General features: G+C 39.1%; 1 protein-coding gene across 5 annotated transcripts in view; it reads right to left on the bottom strand.

Moving 5' to 3' along the window:
* SOX5 (SRY-box transcription factor 5) overlaps positions 1–18,741 on the bottom strand; it is a 487,372-nt gene that overhangs the window by 133,965 nt on the left and 334,666 nt on the right. For all 5 annotated transcript variants that reach the window (XM_067306163.1, XM_067306169.1, XM_067306144.1 and 2 more), the window contains 2 exons: positions 13,559–13,731; positions 10,940–11,008 (listed from right to left, as the gene is read on the bottom strand). In XM_067306163.1, the coding sequence (XP_067162264.1) occupies positions 10,940–11,008; positions 13,559–13,731 (242 nt within the window). The remainder of the gene's footprint in view (positions 1–10,939; positions 11,009–13,558; positions 13,732–18,741) is intronic.

Below are 18,741 nucleotides of genomic sequence, written 5' to 3' on the forward strand. Positions count from 1 at the left end.
GATCACGTAATTCTGCTTCCCCAGGACATCATTTCTTATTCAAAATGTATGAGAGAGGTAAAACAGGGATAAACTAAAGGTACCTATTTAACCTAATTCTGCCATTTCTAACTTTCAAATGTCTTACTTCATTATTTAACTAATATATTTCTTTGTATACAATTTTCATAGCATACAAAAATACAGAAACCTTGACCATTTCTGTTAATTTTAAATTGTTATCTAATGAACAATTGTCTTGAAACTATCCATGTTTCAACTTCAGAATAATTTGTTGAATGCTATCACAAGCAATTTTCCTTAAAAGAATTCAAATCTGATAAAAGCTATTTTCTAATAAATACAATTTAAAATGAGTTTAAAATTCACTGTGTTGAATTTTTATAAACTCCAAGTACTGCAAATTAAATTTGGCCCATTTAATTCTTACTAGTACCTTTCACATAAGTCTTCATTTTATTTTTATAACCTTAATATGTTTATCTTTGAACTTTTTTTATTTAACTTGTAAAAACAAAAAAATCTGACATATACTTCTTAGCCTCCCCAATGCAAATTTCAAACCAATTTGTACAAAAATCTGAAATGGTTCCTTAAAATTATTTATCCATTATGCATTTTATTAATCTTTCTTATGTGAATGAGGTACTAAATACATACTAAATACAATACATAAAATGAAGAAAGCTGGCATGAGATCCAGAACGATCCAGTTTATCTTTGCTCAGGAGAGATTTCCACTAGACAACTATCCCATTTCCTTCTCTTTCTCCAATTTCTAAGCCAGGCTTCGCTCACATTGTCCCTTCCAATCACTACCATTTCAAATGATTAAACCATTTTATTTTCTATTCTTAAAAATACCAAGCATAAACAATTCTCCTACCGCTTTAACACAGTTCAGTAGCAGATCACTGACAGAAAGTGGACAACAAAAATAAAGCAATTCCCCTTGGCCTCTTGCATGTTGTTACCACCAATGGTGAGCTCATCTTGACTCCTAAACTATGCAGGGTAAGGCATCATCAGCTTTTGGATGACAGATGTCTGAAGAAAATCCAAGGTGATGAAGACAGTGGTGTTGGTTCAGTAGGTGGAACCATACTTTTCCCTCTGAATCATTTTGAGCCATTATTCTAGCAGAGAGTTTGAAGTACTCTATTTTGAATGAGCTGTCAAACTGAAGTCGTGACCACTTAACATGGCAAGAGATGAATCAGAAAAGCAAGGAATTGTCAGCAGAAACTAAATGATCCCCAGATTTCTCCCTCTTGATAATATAGGTATGTGGGCTAGCAGCAACTTTGGCATGCTCAGTATAACCTGCCAGTTATAGCTACTTTGGTTAAAAAAGCAACCATTTTAGCTAGAACAAGTCGGGCAGAATTAGATGCCCAGATGCAGTGCTTAGAATCACAACAACAGATAATGGTCCTTAAACACCAGTGTTCCCAGGGTTGCTAGGGCAAGAGATGCAAACTTTGTAGCAGCCATGAGAACTTTTTTGTTTAAGTATTACTGTTGGGCACAGGTCAACACTATGTATCTCCTGTTCAAATTCCAGTGTAGGAATTTATACACTTCTTGCTTTTATCAACTTGTTCTACCATTTTACATGAAGACCCACCTCCCATCTCAGCTCTTGACTGGGTATAAAGTGTTTTTGTATTTACATGCAATGCTTGCAGGAGGGGCTCTGACAAGTTAACCCCTATGATGCCTTGCTAAGGCAGGTTAAAACATTATTACCTCCAGGGGACCAACACAACCTTACGCTGGCTGCTACTGCTGTCATTACAGAGTCAGCACAGGAAAAGCTCCTCAGCTCCTGTAGGTCAGACTCTGGTAATATTAGCACTGCCAACAAAAATGCACCAAACAAAGTTTCTGTGTTCTGTTCATGCTGTATATCACTGAAAAGCATAGTAACTCCTAAATAACGCTAATAACCAATTTGTTATTTTAGTTAAAGCTAGGCAATCCCTATACATTCCATAATACTGAACAGGCAACACATGAGATAAGAATTTGGCTCAGAGTTTCTATATTTTCGGGATCTTTCAGGATAGCATGTGCTATATAAACCAAATATTGCTTGGCCAACAAGGGTGAAAACCCACAATTTAGAGAAATCACTAGAATGATATGTGGCTGTGAATTTTCAGATTTAGGTTTGTTCCGAGGGGGTAAGACCCTATAATAAATGCTCTCAAATTATGTAGCTATCTGAGCCATTTTGCAACTGGTGACCCTTATAATGATGTTTTTGTTTTCAGAGCCAATGTGATGCTACACAATGATTTCTCTGTTAAATTGAATCTTTGCCTCTAGATAGATAGATAGATACAAAGTTTATTTTGAAATGTCTTCTAGTGCCTCTGAGTCTGACAGATGTGAGATGTTATTTTGAACATGCCAAAGCATCTGAACGACTCCAGTCCTTTCTTTTCAGCGTGCATTCCTTGATAAGTGGCAAAGCTTCCCACTTATCAGTCACTCAAAGTGACTGTGGCTGTCAGTTGTGTACAAAGCGCAATCAGTTTGGAAGCAGAGACACCAGCATTTTTCTTCTCAGCTTGAAGCAAACACGTTTTGACTGCTAGTCATTCAATTTTAAAGCATCTTCAATTAGGGGCGGATGAAGATATAAAGAAAACACATCCTAAACACCTCTGCCAGCCAGCAGTAAAAAATTTATTGTTATCTCCTGCTTTACCTTAGTGCAGAGGCAGCAGCAGCAGCCTTTTTTGGCTGCACAGCAGAAGTGCTCACGACTGCACACACTCCATATGGACAAGATCACAGCCACAAGGAGTTCACGTTCACCCTCTGAGGCCACTTATACAAACTACTGGGGTACCTTCTTTTTTGATCCTGTACCTCAGCTGCATCCTGTGTAAATACCTGTACGGTCACATGAATGTGAGCATAGGTGCCCACACAGATAAGTATGCCCCCACATGCATTATAAACAAAAACATTCACAAAATGACATATGCACTCTCTATAGCCACTAAAGCTTTGATAAAAAAACATTAAAAAGACCATGCAAATACTGACAAGGAGAAAAGAAAAGAAAAGAAAAGAAAAGAAAAGAAAAGAAAAGAAAAGAAAAGAAAAGAGAAAAAAGAAGAGAAGAGAAGAGAAGAGAAGAGAAGAAAAGAAAAAGACTGCTGGCAGAAAGGAGGAGTTGAGGAAAAGGGTGGGCAGCTGTATGAGGAAGATTGCTTAGTAACGCAGAAGTGGAAGGGAGTTGTAGAAGTTGTGGGGTGCCTCAGAGAGCAGCAGAAATTGGAGAGGGGATCTGGAAAAGAAAAGAAAGGAAAGATGGGGCATTGGAAAGAGAGGTCTCAGAGAGAACACTTGCTGGCAACCTTAGTGGAGAGAGACCAAGACAAGGCCTTGGTGTACAATGCTGCCAGCTCTGAGGTAGTGTGAACACTGGTATTTTTCTTATAGTCCTAACTGCTGGGTCATTTTTGTTGTTTCAGGCTTCAGTGTTTTGTTTTGCTTCTAATAAAAGTAAGTTTCTAGCTCTCCCTCATGATTACGTGAGAGAACTGGAAAATGTGAATACTGAAACTTCCAGTATCAAAAAGGAAATTAAGAAAAAATGCTAAATTACAAGAAAAAAGCCATGAAGTTTAAAACAATCTCATGATTTCTGAATGTTTGGATGGGCAACATTGGGGAAAGCTTTATTTCAGTGAGTGCTCTTGCAATAGTATAGCTAAGCATAGGCAAAAAGCTGATTTCTCTGATCAAAATGTACCCTTGAAATCTTAATAAATTCAAGTTGTACAAATGCCAAACAGCTTCTCCCTGTCTCTATTTAAGATCACCACTGATGCAACCACACCAGTTAGCAAGTTGGATTGTATCAGAGTGTAGGAAAGACCTGAGACTGAAGTGGATGCTTGTTCTAGAGGCAATCTTTGGAGATAAAATATTGGTGCAGAATGTTGCTCTGCACATAATAAGTGTAGATGAATAAATCACCAATCTGCAATCTTTCACTTTTATATGACTTAACTTGTATAATAATGGGAGGAAGTGAAGGCCCATAGGTAAAGTATATGCATCATATTCTTCAGCAAAACACGTACATTATTTGCTGTGCTTGAGAGGACGGAAAGCAATTAGCTCATTCTGACTTCTAGCCTAGTGTTTTTCCTTTTTCACTCCTCCCTTTCCCTGTCTCCTCCCCCAGCCTTGTCTCTTTCTTTTTTCTTTTTTTGTTTTTTGCATAAACAATTTCCCAAGGGCTTTTTCCTGCTCCAGGGACAGGCAAGTTATTCTGATAACTGATAGGACATCAGCTGCAGCACTTTTGTGAGAAACAATTGTTTAACCTCTGCCGGCACCCTCAGTTGTTTGGGAAGAGGTTGCAAAATCATGGGAAAGGCTGCAGTGTGACTCTGTCTTGGGCCTGTCTTACTGAATCCAGTATGCCCATGTTTATAAGTTTCAGAAAAACAGCTGCTCCTGACACATGACGAATTTGGACAAAATGTCCCCAATCTACGAGCCCGTTCAGTTTGACTCTGCAGTCACAGTTTATCATATCCACACCGGTAAAAAACAAAACAAAAACCAAGCAGGCTCAGTGGACAGAGCCAGTTCTAAAAACATTTTGCAGAGTGAGAAGGAAGACACTTTCTCACAGTTTCCTACTGAAGAAAGGTCTTAATAAACTCCCACTATATACAAATAGGAGCCTTTTCACTATGTTCAGTGGGAGCTGGATCAGGCCCTCACTTCAACAGCTTTATTGTCTACCAAGGAAACCTTTTGTCCTCACCTCTCTCTGATATGCAAAGAGGACTCCAATTACAGAAGAACTAATACTGTTCTGCTGTGCAACAGCTTGCAAAGGGTTCGCAGCACCACGAAAGACTGCTCTGCCATCACTGACTTCTCAGGAAAGCAGAATTCCCAGGGAAAATGCTAACACAGAATCAACAGACATTACTAAATCTGCAACTGAGCACTTGTGTATTGATTGCTCATTTTTGTATCATCTTCAGCTCTTTAAAGCCTCCTAGAGAAATCTGGGTTACAGGCACATGAGAAGCTAGGAACCAAGAATAAAATTTCCCAAGTCCTTAAGGCTGCACTGAGGACATACCAACAGGGCAAGGATTAAAGGTAAGGGTCTCTACACTCCTCATTTAAGGCACAAAGTACTCAAGTATTTAGCTCACATAGTGCACTGCTGGAGTTTGCTTTCCAGCAGGACACAGCATATGAAAGGATGAGCTGTGTTGGAAGTATAATTTACAGTGCAAACTTTCGGGGGCAGGGAACAAATCTTCACTTTTCTCATGAACAATGAAACACTTGCCACCTGCTTACAACAACAAGGAGCAACTGGTGCTTTTTACAACTGAGTCCAAATTGCCTACATTTCTTCTGAAAAAGGTTAGCATGCTAATCAAAATCTCTTTTTTTTTTTTTTTAAGAAAAAGAGAGGGAGAAAGAGAGAGAGAGGGAGAGAGAATGCAAACAGGCCTGAGCATCATTCAGCCAGCTCTGGATAACAGATGCTTGCTCACCTAAGCAGTTCAACAACAACAACAAATTAAATAACAACAAAAAATTATCACCATAGGTAACTGTGTGGATAAATCATGATATCTAAATCCCTTCAGAAGCAAGTTTCTTTAGCAATATTTTGGAAGGCTGGAATCAAAACAGAGCTACTTTGTGTTTGGAAAGTTTTGAAAATAACAACTCTGTGTCATTTCTAACTTACATGTTAAGCTTAAGAAATGTTTTTTCTGAACTTCTGCGTAACTCAGAAACCAAATCCTTCTCTCTTTCCCCCCTCAAAAAGATAGACTTTGAAAAAATGCATCTGGTTACAAAAAGGACTAACCATTTTGCAGAAAATTCCAAGCGTTCGAGATTTTACTACATTCCAAATCGGAACAACACCTTTAAACCTCAAGACTTAATGAGAATGGGAATATTCTGACTTGGGAACATTAGTGCAGCCAGGCCTCTCCACTCCCCAATACAACTCATGGGGAAGGGATACAGCCAGCTGACAATGGGTGAGGAAGATGGAAATCTGGATCCAAGCTTGTAGAGAAAGCCTTATTTGGAGTTGAATTGAGAAGACACTCAGGGTAGCTGAGGGATTCAAAAAATTCAGGAAGTCTGTAAGCCCAAGAGGCAAGGAGTCTGGAAGGCCATGGCACGCAACCTCTCTGCCGGACAAGCTGTGAAGGGCCTGGAAAGCTTGAGGCAATCAAGACCTCAGTAAGCCTTAAGCCTGGGAGCAGGGGCTCCTGGAAGGCCTGGGCTCTGGAACTCAGGAGCATGTCTCAGCCACCACCAGGTTCAGGAGTTGGGTGGGTGATCTGGCAGGATGCCAAGCAGAAGACACGACCTGCCTGGCAGGCAGAGCACATTACAAGCACACCTTTCTAGCTTTACATCAGGTTGACTGTAGTCAGAATCAACCCATTCTTCAGAACATTTTGACTTCTATGAATTCATATTTTCTAGCAGAAAGGATGTTCCATTAGAACATCTTCTGACATGTCTCTGTTTCTGAAGGAAAAAGAAAACCCTGTATTAAAACAGAGTCATCAAATGACCGATATCTGACAGCAATTGCTCTGAAATTTCAGATGGCATTCAGCTCTTGGGCTAAGTACATCACCCAGAAGTGACTAAAATTTAGTAACCAAATATCTGTAGTATTAAACTAAAAAGTCAAAAAAAATGTGGCCCAAATGTTAGAGACACTGCAAAGTAGTGCTGTTGCTTCTTGCAGCTTCAACTTCTTAAGATTGCTAGTAATGTAAAACTAAGTGCTCCAAAATCTTCAGGTGGGCTCTCCAAAAAGAATTTTGACTAAAAATCAGAATGGTTTAAAAAACATTTGGCCTCCTTTTTGTTTGCCTTCTAATTTTGGAATGTAATGTTCATGGTTTCAAACTTTCCCCAGAAACATGAGAGCTGGAAGTTTATATTTTGAATAAATGAAAGCTGGCATTTTCATGTCATCACATGACTCCAAGAGCTGGGGCTTGAGGAAAAAAACACTAAACTTTCTCAGGTTCTCTACAGAATTGTAAGAGATTAGCAACATTGGTTTAATCACATTTTAGGCTGCAAGTTTGACCTATTTTATCAACAGTGCCCTACTGAATATGAATTGCCTTATGAATTTTAACAACCATATTTCATTTTAAATATAGTTCAATTAAAATGATAGTAGTCACTGAGCTTCAAAGCAAACCATTCAAACACCAACCTGGGCTAGACAGTTTCTCTGAGCAACTGAAAGGTATAAACTGCACCATCCTACAAAACCTTGCATCCCAGGAATGACACCATGCATGCTCATTGCCTGTATTAGGGACCAGATCATTGACATGGGGAAAAAAAAAAAAAGAGTCTTCACGTTTCTTTCACTCTCTGCCCATTTGATGGGACATCCACAGAGCCCCAGCTTTTAACATGTTCTGAAGCAAGAACATCAGAAAGTGGATTATGCCTGCACAAAAGAAGATGGGGAGGTGACTACGAGAGTTCCCAAGGCCCTGAAGTAACTAAACTAGATTTAGTCCAAAAAGTAACATAGCAGTATTTTGCATTTGCATGCTTCTTCCACAGCCTGTTCCATAACTGCAGATCACTAAGGGGCTGATCTGAAAATAAAACAAATGGAAATCTTCAGGCCTGCTGATGCACAATCGCAAGAGCAAACAGACCAGAACAGGCACTTCAGTTCCACTGCTGTTAAAAGACCAAGACCAAGGTGTGCAGGAGAAAAGGCCCTAAATACTCTGCAGGCAAAAACTGGTGAAGTGAAAACCTTTTCATTGTGACAGTCTTCACACACATGAAGATTAAACCGAACTGAAAACAGTGTGTATGGGAGCATGCATTCCGAAGTGGCATAAAATAAGACGGGGGGAGGTTTCATTAATTATTCAGAGAAAACCCTTTACAAATTAGGTCTAGAACATCCTGACGAGCAAATAAAAATGATCATAACCATTTGCCAAAACATAAAATCCTGTGCAGATCACATTATAGCATTCTGAGGTCATTCAGATTCTTAAATTTAATCTAATCAGCATTTTCTCTTCAACATTCTCTCTTTACTGAAGTCTCTATATGAAGACAAGCTCTTGGTCTTCTGCATTAGTGAAACCTCACTGCTGTCAGTTCAGAAGAGATGGACTTGACAAAGACATAATGTCAATTAGAGACTTGTGCCAGGTACATTTTCTAAGCTCAAGTAGCTAACAAGTCTTTCTTCAGCATCACAAAAGTGGCTAGTTTAATTGAGCTGTAGTTATACTTAGCATTCCCAGTCCTCTAAGGAGGAGAGATACGTTGTAATCTCTCCCTGCTTGTGTATTGTGTGTGTCTTGGTGATTGTTTGCTGGGGTAAGGAGAGAGGGAAGTGTTTCCAAGTTAGCGCACTTAGAGAAAGGAGTCATAAATCAGGGGGTCAGTCTTTTTTTTTTTTTTAACCCTCCTGTATTATGTTTTCAATACGATATTTCAATAGCTTTTTTTTTGTGTCGTAATTTATCTGGAATTACGGCAACTCTTACAAGCCTACAAAAATTTGGCTCAAGTAAAATGAATCCTTCGTCATAAATAGGTTGTGTTCATAACTGCAGCCTAATCATTCAATTGCACATAAGTCAAATAGGAATATTTCCCTGTCAATAAATCTCACACTATTTAAAAACTCTGGGCCAATGTGACAGAAGCCTGTTAGATTAATTAAGGCAAGGTCAGAAAATCGGAACTCACAGCTATTTTCATGTCACAGTTTTGTTCCACCTACCATAACCTGCTTGTAAACTCACAGACCATTTTAAACGTGTATGTTAGGGTGACTTTATTGTCTTCATTTATACACAATGGCAGATTTCTTCAGTATCCTTCTCTCTGACAACAGTCAACTATGTGTGCAACTGAGAAAAAAAATTTCTCTTGCTATTCATTGTCAATATGTTTTTTATTTTAAAGGAGTTTTTTTTCTATCTGTGACTTCACAGTCTAATCTTGGATTGCAACCAGGATTCAAGAAACTACAAGACTATACAAACTGTGGAACTGACCAGAGGCAGGCAGTATAATCTAAGTTTCACTACAAATAGATCATCCATATGAGAATGAGAGGACATTACTGTCTCTAGGCCTGTTCAATTCTTGACCTTTATCATGTGACCATCGAAAAGGAGGGTGCCCCAAATCTGATGGGTTTTGTGTGAAGTGGACCCTAGAGGTGAAATTCTGACCTTGACAGGGTCAATATTTCATCCAAAATTCCTTGAGACAGGCCTCCAAATCATTTCTTAGGCTTGCAGCTTGTATCAGATGGTAGCTAGCTGACGTTCATTTACTACGGACTTAGGTCAAACCTGGATGAGGGATCAAGAGATGAAAGGCTCTACATCTCATTATCAATAATCAGTGTTCTTCAGTGCCCGAAAAAAAGACATACTTCATTCTTATCTACAAGGCCTTCAAACTTAAAAGGGATGGGGTCAAATTATGTTACTTCAATTTATTTCTATTCACTGCTTATAAAACAACTTTCTCTTTCACTCTTATAGCTAAAAGCTAAAAATGTAAATACTTTCCATGATATTGCAGAGGCTCTACTATTGCTTTTTTTATAAGTTTTATTAGACATAGCAATAAAGAATTAAAAAAAAAATTCCTTCCACATACAAATTTAAAGAAGAAGAAAAAAATGCAGAGGTCAAGGCCAAGCCTGGCCTTACCATTCCCAAAACTCTTTTCAACAAAGCATGTGTCTTTTATATGTTGCCTTATAATAGAGGATTGGAACTTCCCCAGAAGTTTTTCATAGTTACAGAAGTCCTGATACTGAAAGAATATCCTCTGAAATGATAAAGACAGTTTCTCCATTAGTGTGAAGCCATACAACTCCTCCAATTTCAGCAGAATTATGTTTTAATAAACCAGCTAAGGATATAGCCCATAAGTTTATGCAACTAATTCTAAAACATTAAAGAGAAGTTTTAGAAGGAAAATCCTGATGTTACTGAACAAACAGAACATAACATCCACTTCCCACAGTGACTTGCAATGCTCTATAAATAAATGCATACTCAAACAGCCAGAGATTTCACCGTGACTGTAAATATCTGTAAAATGTCAAACCCATCATTTGTTATTCTGTGAAAATTTTCATGGCCAAACTGATTTGCATTATTCCCAAAACAGGAGTATGCATACATACACATGGAAGAAAAGTAATGAAACACAGCCAATGGCATAAAAAGAGACTTCTGAATACTTTAATGAAAAAAGAAGTTAAATAAAGTTTACTGCTTACATTGGGTTAACAACTTTTTTTGTACCAGGAACAAACATGTAGGTACCCAAGACCTCGATAGTTGCTCTCCAGAACCTAACCAATCTTTCAAACAGTTTCTCATTCAGACAAGACTTCACCAAAAGTGTCAAAAGTCTCCAGACTTTTAACACCTTGAGCAGAGCAAAGGAGAGACACTTAATTACAAATGACTGAAGAGAACTGCTTCAGCAAAATATCAGAAACATAACTGTAGGAGATCTGTTCCAATCCAACATTTTCTGTTTTTTTGCGAGTCCCAATCTACAGCTGGAAGACACTTTCAGAGGATCTGATCCTGCAAACCCTTGCTTAAGTGACTAGCTCCTCTGTCATCTGCTTCTTGATCCCTATATGAGCGGTGTTAATCATAAGAAGGCTTTCAGAAACTGACCTTTCTTTGCTTAATGACAGGTAACGTCCTCATGTGTTTTCATAAATAAGATGTCAAGCTATCTGCAGAGATTCTTAAGAAACTATGACAATAACGTCCAAGAGAAAGCGAGGAGGAGGTGGGGGAATGGAAAAGTAGAGAAAAGAGATAATAGGGACATGGGTGGAGATGCAGTCTCTGACCTGGATCTGTTGCTGAAGAAGGTTAATTTTGTGTTGTTGCTGCAGGAGCTGCTGCTGTTGTCTTGCAATCTGTGGAGAAATTGCACAGAAGAAATGTGAGATATGTATCATCATTCCTGGAATTGGTACATAGGAATTTTCCACCCTGCTTGGTTCTTTAAACTGCTCTATTAAGCTAAAAACCTTCAAGTGTGGGTGGTAGCAGCTGGGACTGCCACTGAAGCAGGAGGCTCATATTCAGGAGCAATTCATAGCTGATACTCATGTGAAAGGGAATCTTATGGACAATGATGTGCTGGATATTAAGAGAAAGACTGATGCAAAAATCTCTTCTCTCTTGTTACCTTATGGAATGGCACTGCTGAAGCCACAAAAACATGAGCCTTCATCTGCTCATCCCTGCTGGAGGAAGAAGGACACAGGCAGAGAAGATGGCAAATAGGAGGAGAAGGCAGAAGAGGCAGAAAAAAGTAGGAATGACAGTAATAATCTTTTCAAGTTTGGTACCACCTAATCAAAGATTTGAAGAGAGAAAGTGTGACACCCAGGAGAAAGTTATTAGTGTGTGCATTTCATTGATGGAGAAACAGATACAAAGAGACTGGAGCTGGGTTTGGGAAAATCACTTTGCCACTCAGCGCCTCTGTGTGTGTATCAGCTGAACAAAACTAAGGGGCTAGTGCAAGTCAGCGTAGCTCTACACTGAAATCAATTTACAGAAGTTGATGAAGTAGTTCTAAGTCTTCTAACTCAAAGTCACATGTATTTTCTGTAAGAACTTCCTCTCTCTCCATTGGCTAAATGTTTGGGAAGCCTACCGTGGATATTATTTTATATACAGTGAAGGAAGAAGCAGATAGTACTGTAATCAGATTAGAGTTCTCAGAGGACTGAGGGAGATAAACCAACATACACCTCAAAATTGAGAAACAAACTTAAAATCTTTCATTTGAATCACCACAAAAGCTCTGCTCTAACTGATAGCTAGCACAGCAGTACAAACATTAGAAGGAGGATTGCTCTTCCCCTGTGATATGTGTGCATATCTCAGGGTCAGATGGGACTTTTGACATACTTAAGGGGAAGAATTTTGAGCATTATTCCCCTCAGGTATTTTTTTTTTCATTTCTATTATTAAATTATTAGCATAAAAAACACTCACTCATAGTTAACTCCACATCTAAAAGATTAACAAAGTGTTTTCTTTCTAGAGCCTCTCTTTAAATGACCAAAAATAGTTTTTGTTGATACCTTTTTTTGAATTCAGTTAATTTCTATATAACACCAGCTTATAAACAATTTCTTAAATTAAAAGAAATCCTAATTATCCTAATAATAAACTTGCAGATTTTTTTCCTGCTTTCCTCCATTCGCTCCATTTTCTTTTTCACTTGTAGATCATTCAGCCATCCTAAAACAATAGTGACTTTAGTAGGCAGAGCAAAGAAAATAGGTCCTGCAGGATGTCTCTTCATAGAGGAATCTTGCCAATTCCACCTTCACACACCTCTGTGTAAGCAAGTGTGATACAACTTCTCTAGTTTAAGTCACTTCTTCTGTTGTCTCCAGGTGGGATTTTAGGTGTGAGGCCAAACAGTATTTAAGATAAGGTCTTTAAATAACCAAGAATTGAGAAATACAAGACTACAGTGCCTGAAGATGTCAGCAGTGTTTTAGATTCTCAAGGCTTATTTGCTACAATACAAACATGGAGGTATGACAGCTAGAATTGAACATGCAGAATTTTGTTAACTTCATAAAAATTCATGTAACTGCAAGTATGCAGGCATTCAAATAAATGCTAAAAAAAAAAGCTTACCTCCATGATATAAATGCAAATTTGATTACGATAATATTCAGAAAAGCAGAGATATATGCTCAGACAGGCCAATATGCTTCCAGGTAAGAGGCATGAGAATGTACTATTGACAAAATATTAAGCCAGATGTCTAAGCATTCTCTTCTCATGTTCAGGTACATAAATGGACATTCATTTCTGCTAAAACCTGCATGTTACAAATTTTTTAGAAAAACTGTGCTCTTGCATAAAATGTTGGGTACACATGTACATGTTTGAACTGTTCACATGTGAAGACATTTTTGCACCTCCAGTGGAGGGCATATTTGCAAGAGCTGAAAATCAAGCCTCTAAAGTGCAGAAGAAAAAAAATCACATTTGTTCATTGATTTTATATTCTTCCCCACTTTTTTCCAGAGTTGGCAAAAAGACCCCTTTCTTTTATCATGTTACAATCCAAATGCCATGTTTTGTTCCTTCTGTACCTATTCAGCATGCTTGAATCCAAGCAGTATTGGAAGATTACTCAGGAGAGTTGAATTTGCACACTTATTTGCACTTATGAAAAACAAACCAGTTTTGAAAGAGAATCCCCCAAACTGTAGGGTATTCCTTTAAAAGACAAAGAGCGCCATTTTACACATTACAACTTAAGGCATTGTTCCGATATATTTTTGTTCAAAATTTTCCCCTAAGAAAATGAATGAACAAAAATTCTGGGTGGAGAACAAACTTGAGAAGTATCAACCCTAAAAGATAAGCTATTGGAAAGTCCTCCTAGAAAAGGATTTAAGCTGAAAGCCACTATAATAATCACTCACCTGTTCTTGTTGCTGCTTAGCCAGCTCCATTTGTTGGCGTTGTTTCTCGATCTGTGATGCAGCCAGCTTCTTCTGTTCATCATGAGCTGCTAACAGCTGTTCTCGCAAACTGGTCAGCTGATTGATCATACCCATGAGCTGCCTTTCTTTCTCAGCGAGGCTTTCTGGAGTCCCTGGGCATCATATGGTGAAAAAAAGGTAAAGAGGAGAGAGGAAATTTAGAGCTAGTTAAGTTTTATTTTGCAGCTTCACTGTAAGCAAAGTTTTAGCAGAACCAAAGTGCAGCAGCATATTGCAATATACTGCATATTAAAGGCCTGTCCCTCTACAGGAAAATGAGCCAGGAAGGATGATCTGTATGCAGGCTTTGATTTGGTGTCCCCCTTCAATGCTTCCTTGCCCTTTCATCTATTTTCTATTGCCTTTTTTTTCAGGATTGATAGAAAAAAAACCCAGTCTGTTTTGTAAGAGTTTCAAATTCTAAAAATTGTTTATGTATCATGGGGATCAAAATCAACATTTTCATTGTCAAAAGACTGTAACATTTTTTGTCAGAAACTTATGACAAAAAGATGTCAATGTTTTTTTGCTTACAGAAACTGTCAGGTGTGTATCAGCATCTCCCTATAACCAACGGGAAGCAGAGAAGTCTCCTCAGTGTTGGACACCCCTGTGTCTCCCCACCCCCAGTATTCTCACCATTACTAGCGCAACGTACAACAGCTGTCAGAAGGCTAGCTGCTATGTCATCTAGAGCTACCTGGATGAGCGTGAAATGATAGAGTGTTTAAATTGTCAATAGCTGGTATCGCTGGTGTTGCTGATGACAAGAATTTTTAAAGGAAAAAAGCTTGCATAAACATATTACAAAAACGAAGTGAGTTAAAGGCAACTCAGTGTCTCTGTTATTTTTACTGTCATTAGATGCTTCTTATATGAGAGTTCAACAGACAACTACCTCTATCTCATAATCATTCTGCAAAAAGGTCTCCTTCCACCCAGAATGACAGCGGTTATAAGGGAAGGGAAGGGAAAAGGGAAGGGAAGGGGAAAGGGAGGGGAAGGGGAAGGGGAAGGGAAGGGGAAAGGGAAGGGAAGGGGAAAGGGAAGGGAAGGGGAAAGGGAAGGGGAAAGGGAAGGGGAAAGGGAAGGGGAAAGGGAAGGGGAAAGGGAAGGGGAAAGGGAAGGGGAAAGGGAAGGGGGAAGGGAAGGGGGAAGGGAAGGGGGAAGGGAAGGGAAGGGAAGGGAAGGGAAGGGAAGGGAAGGGAAGGGAAGGGAAGGGAAGGGAAGGGAAGGGAAGGGAAGGGAAGGAAGAAGTCCAAAGAAAAAAATCAAAACCTATGACTCATACCCTGAAAATAAAAATGCCAGTATTAGTATATCTAATATCCTTTTACCGTGAATTTAAAAGACAGAAAATATGTGTAGCAGCTAATCCACAGATATCTCCAATACCACCACACCCTCTTATATGAGTCAGGTCCTATGAAATCCTTTCTCAAAAAGCTTTAGGAAACAATTAGGGCTATCTGTCGCTATGCCTCCTCTGAAAATAGTCTGCTTTTGGGACAATTCAGCCACAGAAACCTTTCTCAAACATAGGAAGTGTTCTTCTGCCAATGTCACCAATGCTCTCCAAGTGGAAAAAAAAAAAATTGGCTACTATACTAAACATGTTCCTAGCCAACTATCAGTCAGACATGGAAAAGAGCTACTGGTAATAGCTCATTTAGGCTAACCCCCTGCCAGTGCAGGAATGTTCCCTACAATATATTTACTACAGCTTTCTAGATTGGATTGAAATGTCTGAAATGGTGAGTCATCCACTGCTTTCTTTGGAAGATTATACCACAGTCTTAGAGGTGTCACTGTTAGGGATATTTGCTTGATATTTAGTCTAATTTACATTCACTTAATTTCATCCTTGCACTCCCAAGCGGTATCCCATTTGCTACTTTAAACAGCTCCAAGCCCTTTAATGCATTTGTAGACAGTTATATACAACTGGGAAAACACAAAGAATGAAGCTTTTTGTATAAAGGAAATGTCACTTGATTGAACTTTTTATTAAGGTGCCAGAGATCTACGTGAAAATATTCTCATTATATAACAAAGATCTACAGCAGAATATTCTCAGATATTTATCAAAAAAACTGTGATATAAGCAGGAAACTTCAGAAACACCCTGAAACAGAAAGCACAGGACTTTAAAACTGCTTTGTTAAAATCTATGAGAAAGATTAGAAGACAGCAGTAAAACAGTACTAGTGGTGAGGAGAACACTTTTAACTTATAACTTTCATTTCAAGCTTTGGAGGCAGAGAAGTAGTTTAAGTAATGCATTTGCCACCTGGTCACACAAGTAGTTAGAAGTGTCTATTACAGCTCCTCCATCCTTCAATTGCTTTCTTTAGAGGAAAAAAAGGGTGCAGCATTTCCAAATGGCATAGAAGAATTATTCTAAAACACAGCTCCTGTCTCGTTCTATCAGCTGCTAGTATTTTAAATTACTGTAACATTCATTTGCTGATGATTTGTTGGGTTTACCTAGTATCGTTGGCAGTGTAATACTTTGCATACACTGAAATGTCTGAAGATTGAAAAATATTTGCAGATATTTTATTCTAAGTTTTTAACTGAGTGTGTGTGTGTGTGTGTGTGTGAAAGAGAGACAGAACTAGAGAGAGAAGAAATATACAGTACTGGACTAGTTCTAAAGTAAGTGCAAGCAAAAACAAATCACTGTCAAATAAACTGTTCAACAAATACAGTGACACACATCAAAGATACTCAGCTAGTATTGGTTAATCAGTGTATTTTGAGCTCCTACAGTAGCTTTCAGTTGGGAATCAAAAAGCACTTTGTAAAGTTAAATTAATCCCGACCACACCTCTGAAAGGTGGAAAAATGTTTCCATATGTGTAAACTGACAGACAGATGGGTCACAGAGTTAGTCAGCAACAGCCACAGGAAAAGAAATCTTGATATCCAGGCTGGTGCCCTGAACCTCGGGCTGCACTTCCTCAGAGAGGATGAAACACGCCAAGTGTTACTGCCCTGACGCCACTGACAAGAAACAACTGCAGAACTGCAGGCCCATCCAACTTCGGGAAATTCTTTCTTTAATCTTATTTACCTACAGAGGAGCAAAAAACCTTTCCCACTGGGAAAACAACAGCTTTATTTAAGTCACAGGAAGAAGATGAAATTATGGATGAATGACGAGCAAGAGGTCAGGGCAGTGACCTGACAGCAAAGAAACGTGTGTTCTAGCCACACTATTACCGTGCAACTGGGAAGGAGTTCACCAAACTCAATTTCTTCATTATTATTTATTTTTAAAATAACCTTTGAGATGCCCAAAGGGGAAGCTTCACGTACTAACTGTTACCAAGCACAACACCTGATTCCGCTGGCTTTCGCTCTGGAGCGGCAGCAGTCTCCCACAAAAGCAAGCCCTCCTGCACTGTTCTTCTTGAGCTATTTCAGTCTGGCAAGAAACTGAAATGGGGAACTTATGACCGGCAACTTAAAAAAAAATGCTGCTGCTGGAGAATATTTTTGGTAAATATAGCTAAGTAGGTACTTTATTTTCACGTGACTAGCCTGTCCTTCCAAGAGCCAACATTCGTTCCTTGAAAAATGAGTTCTCAGATAGCCATACTCTCAAATAACCTGTGCGAAACCAGAAGTAGGGGAGATCAGAAGTGGAGCACTACTGGGCGATGGTGAGTTCTGGGGTAATTCCCCCTTGCCTTACCCACTTATACACATAAGCCACACTAATGATGAATCACAGGTGGGTGAGGGTATTTTTGCAGACAACCTGTGGCTTATAAAAGTGTGAAAATGTGAAAATTTAAAAGAAAAACACTTAAATCAGACTCTTTTGATCCTGATGGAAAATGTTTGATTTCCTAATGAAAAGTGACCAACAGCTTTGGTCACTACAACAGTACGGTCAGTGATAGCAATTTTTCCCAGTGTCTTAAAAGGCACTGCAGAATTAGAGAATGGCCATTTTTCTAACCATTTCTAGATGCTGTAAATCGTAGGCAGGCAGGGATGGCAGACTTCTGTCCTATCACCACTCTTTCCTCTCTGTAAACCCACCTGAGAAGACCTAAGCTTTTATCGCTGCACCAAGTGTCCGGGCAATGACGGCATTACCTTTCACAGTTCTGTAGCTTACAGCACAAAGTGTGTTAATGTTTTAAGCAACTACCATACTGATTGCATACCGACAGTCACTTAAGGTAGGCTACTCTTTGGGATCAAGAAACTAGCCCTGCTGCCGCTAACGGGTACGTGCACCCCGGGCAGGGGTGCACAAACCTCAGCGCGGATCAGTCAGCAGCCCCAGGAGCTGCCTTCAGCGACTTCGTTATTAAACTTACTTAGAGTTGATCTAATTAATACAGAGTTGGAAATGGCTGTGGAGCTAGTCTGGACTCTACCCACGCTGTTCACCTGGTCGCAGTGCTTCCACTCTGGCCATGCAGCATCACTTGGAGGAAAGAAAAAAGCGCCCATGATGGCAGTGCAGAGCCTGGCAGTAAGCTGCAGCACTTCACCCAGGTATCGAGTGAGGAGTAAAAGGAGAGAGGCTTGCATCAATAGCTGCCTCAAAAATTACTTTTAATTACTGTCATATCCACAACAAATTGTTATTGCACATTTAATGTTTAACACGGCTCTCAACCACAAGGCCACCTGCCTTTCAGGAGATTGCTCTAGGTGCTCACACAGTTCTCTCCAGGTGCTACCACTGCCATGACAAAATGTGGATTTTTCACAATAAACTTATCAAAACAACTCAGGCAACAAAGCGTCAAAGTACACACTACGATTTGATACAGTGAATGGCCCAAGAAAAGATGCTTTCCAGAGGCATCAGCTTATTTGCTACCACCACAAAAAGGGATCCGGAAAAAACATGTTTGTGGATGCAACACTCGCAGCAGATGGTAATAAAGGAAGACTCAAATTAGTGGCGTTCTGTATCGCCAAACCTAAACTTCATCTCAGATCAACACTACCCATAATAGTGTTTAAGTATTAAAAGAAATTTACTTGAATGTGAAATAAACTATTACACATTCTTAGTTCTGATTCACAGTCTCAGACTGGCAGTGACAGTAACATTTTAATAAACATTAGAGTGCAGACACCAATATGACCAA

Source organism: Apteryx mantelli, chromosome 1, assembly GCF_036417845.1.
Source record: "Apteryx mantelli isolate bAptMan1 chromosome 1, bAptMan1.hap1, whole genome shotgun sequence".
Classification (NCBI taxonomy): Eukaryota; Metazoa; Chordata; class Aves; order Apterygiformes; family Apterygidae; genus Apteryx; species Apteryx mantelli.